General features: G+C 39.1%; 1 protein-coding gene across 1 annotated transcript; it reads right to left on the reverse strand.

Annotated features, from left to right (window-relative positions):
* Nucleotides 1-2,013: 2,013 nt before the first annotated feature.
* si:ch73-52p7.1 (uncharacterized protein LOC100321084 homolog) lies at nt 2,014-2,965 on the reverse strand. The gene has a single exon (XM_053333246.1). The coding sequence runs from the start codon at nt 2,946-2,948 to the stop codon at nt 2,040-2,042; it is 909 nt and encodes a 302-aa protein (XP_053189221.1). The 5' UTR covers nt 2,949-2,965; the 3' UTR covers nt 2,014-2,039.
* Between the last annotated feature and the right edge of the window lie 200 nt (nt 2,966-3,165).

Here is a 3,165-nt window from a genome sequence, read left to right on the forward strand (position 1 = left end):
TGTTTCGGCAAAAACAGTCCCCGGTAATCCACTTCCGTTGTGTCTTTTTTTATTTGCATCGTTTTTTTTATTATATGCTGCGGTGTTGTTGTTTTTTTGTTTGCTTCGGTGTTTCTTTTATTTGCAGCGGCGTTTGTTTTTATTTGCAGCGTTTTTTTTGTTTGCTGCGGTGTGTCTTTTTATTTGCAGCGTTTCTTTTATATGCAGCAGCGTTTGTTTTTGTTTGCAGCGTTACTTTTATTTGCAGCTATGGCGGGTCTCGGCCACCGTAAATAGCCTACAAGCAATAACACTACTAATAAAAAAAAACAACAAATAAATATTAAGTCATAGGCTAACTTTATTATTATTATAGCCTATCTGTCCCAAAAACCCTCCAAAAACATTCCTCACAAGTTTTTAAAGTGTTGAAGTGTATCATGACATATGTCTTAAATTTAAGGTTTGCTGGATTCTTTAAGAGTTGTAGCTAACTTAAAAATAACCAAACAAACAGACATACACACACAAAAAACTTTTCTCCTCATGTTGTTAGTCCTCTCAGTTACTCAGTGCTTCAATTCATTTCCCACTTCTTTGACTCACGCGTATCTGCTGCCATCTTGTGGTTCAATTTAGGAGGCAAACATACATTTCACATTTACTTGGAATACCACTTGTTTTTTACACCAACACCAATAACTATCACTTATTGACCCCAGAATAGACAGTCTGTACTTGCCTTCACACAGAGGTCAGAAACCCCATTTTCTTCAGAGGGAGAAATGTGAGAGAGTCAAAGTTAAAACTGAACAACCCTCAAACTTCTGTTATGTGAAAAGAGTTCCCAAAATGTTTGAACTTAAACATGACTGATGTTTAATTCATTTAAGGAATTTTGAAGGGTTTCTGGTGTTATTATGAAGAGCTGAAAATCATTTTAAAAAAGTAGAATTTCTGGAAGTGATCATTGCTAAATCCAGTGTGGATTCAGTGACTGGACCAGAGCTTTTGTTGGAAACATTTCCCGGTGGTATCATTTCCTTGTGGGGAAAGAAGTGAATAGGAATAAAAGCTTTGCTGGTTCACAGAGGATTGAAGTAATTTCCACTTTTTTAAACACAATTTTCCATTTCATTTTGAGGATTACATGCTTGATTCAGAGCAAAGAACATCCTGAAAGAAAAAACATTTCAGCTCGACGGGACTAGTGGGCAGAGAACAGAGAGTCTGTCATTAGTTCAGCATTTTAGCCAATGGGAATGATTAAAGGTATTTGGCAAGAAACTGTGGAATCTCCCAAAAATATTCAATTTCCTTCTACATCTGTATCTAAGAAAGTTTGACTGTTGTATCGTGAGACTTATCTTTAAAATGACATGCAGTTTTGCATTTGAAATAGACTAGATACAATACTATTTATATATATTCATATAATAGAAATTGTTTTTGTTTGGTCTATAGTTACAGTTATAATATAGTATAGTTATAGTTAATCCTCATATAGGATTTATTTGTAAGAAGATACAGCAACTCATTTACTTTCTTCATAGCCTTTGATCTTTTGGAGCCAGTAGCCAGATTACTTTTCTTTTTTTCAAATGAGTTATTCAGTGTCGTGCTGTACTGTAGTGCAGCCTTGTTCAGCAGCCTATCTGTGAAACGCAAAACCAAAATGTATAATCAAATCTGAATTTGTGCAAAGATTATTGCCTCAGTAGTTCACAACAAGATCATACTCAGACTTGTTAGCAAGCCATATCGTATCGTATCATACTTTTCCAATAGTGAACTTAAGACTGTAATGCCAAATTCTCAAAATGTCCTCAAACTTTTGCTTTGTACTGTATTAAAAAGATCTGTTTTTCCTCCCAAATGTGAGCTTGTAGAAATACACACAGGAATGTAACCTCACTAGTAACACAATCTATAAACTAATGACTGCTTTACATAACATTTTAAAAGGATAAAGGGATTATTCTTTAACCAAAAGTTAGGTATCTTGGAGCATCTTTATCTTGCTGGTCCCTTCTGTACAGCACAAAAAAAAACAATTTTTGTCAATACACAAAGCTGACATATATGACGGATGTCTCTGGTAACTTGGGCAGGTGGAGGTCAGGAAAGGGCAGGACTCCATCACTGTCTATATGTGTTTGGACTGTGTAGACTTTGAGAGATGCTTCCCACTCCAATACAGAGTTGTGGATGATTCCTAGTCTTGCCTGTTCGTGATACGCTGCTCCGAGCTCCCTGCCCAGGAAGATGTCTTGGATCTGGGGTGAGGACCAATCTAAGGATGGGGCTTCTGAATTTCTGTATGTGTCTGCAATCAGGTCCAGGTTTGTTTCTCTGTCTCTATTGTATCTGTTTGTGTCTAAATGAGGACCATAATCTCTCTGTGGGTCAGTATTTGAGTCTGTGTTTTTGGCCCAATTTGCATCTGGAGTCAGCCTCTGTGGCAGGTTCACCACTGTCAGCCTCTCCAGGTGTTGCACAGCAAAATGCCCCTCCTGGGGAACTGATCCATGTGATGCTGTCTCTCTGGACCCCCCAGGACCACAGTGGACCAGGGTAAGATGTCTCACCTCAGAGTTGTTGAGCAGACGTGCAGTGTTTGAAGGCGATGTGTACCAAACAGTTAAACGCCTCATCCGGAAAACAGGAGACGAGTGTGACTGGGGACGGTGCAACATGGCAAGCTGGATGTCTTTGCATCTGCAGTCTGTTAGTGATGCAATGCTGCAGGGTTGTGGATTCTGGCTGCAGGAGTAGTAGAAAAAGCTGTTGTGGGTCACATAGGCCAGGCGGAGGTCAGAGCGCTGCAGAGCCACTGACACACACAGCAGGACACACAGCAGAGGTGCAGGGGGGCTGAAGGCAGGCATCACTGCTAGAGGAGAGGCTCGGGTCACATGTTGTGTGTGGGTGGTAGCTGAGTCTAAAAAAAAAAGAGAACAGAGAAACATTAGACGTCAGGATAGACAAGTAAGTACGTACATAAACAAAAAAAAAACATCAACTACATTTCACCACACAGTATATTGATTTTGCAAAAGCTAGTAATGGAGGAAGAACTTTGATCCTTTACCCCAGTAAACAATACCACAATGTAAACATACTTTTCTTTTGAGTAAAACTACAGATTTTTTAGCTGCAAAATATGCCTAAAGTATGCAGAATAGC

The sequence above is a fragment of the Scomber japonicus genome, chromosome 14, assembly GCF_027409825.1.
Source record: "Scomber japonicus isolate fScoJap1 chromosome 14, fScoJap1.pri, whole genome shotgun sequence".
NCBI lineage: Eukaryota > Metazoa > Chordata > Actinopteri > Scombriformes > Scombridae > Scomber > Scomber japonicus.

What these genes read in the sequence shown, in the direction of transcription:
- si:ch73-52p7.1 (XM_053333246.1), bottom strand. Translation starts at nt 2,948, where the DNA reads ATGTTTCTCTGTTCTCTTTTTTTTTTAGACTCAGCTACCACCCACACA.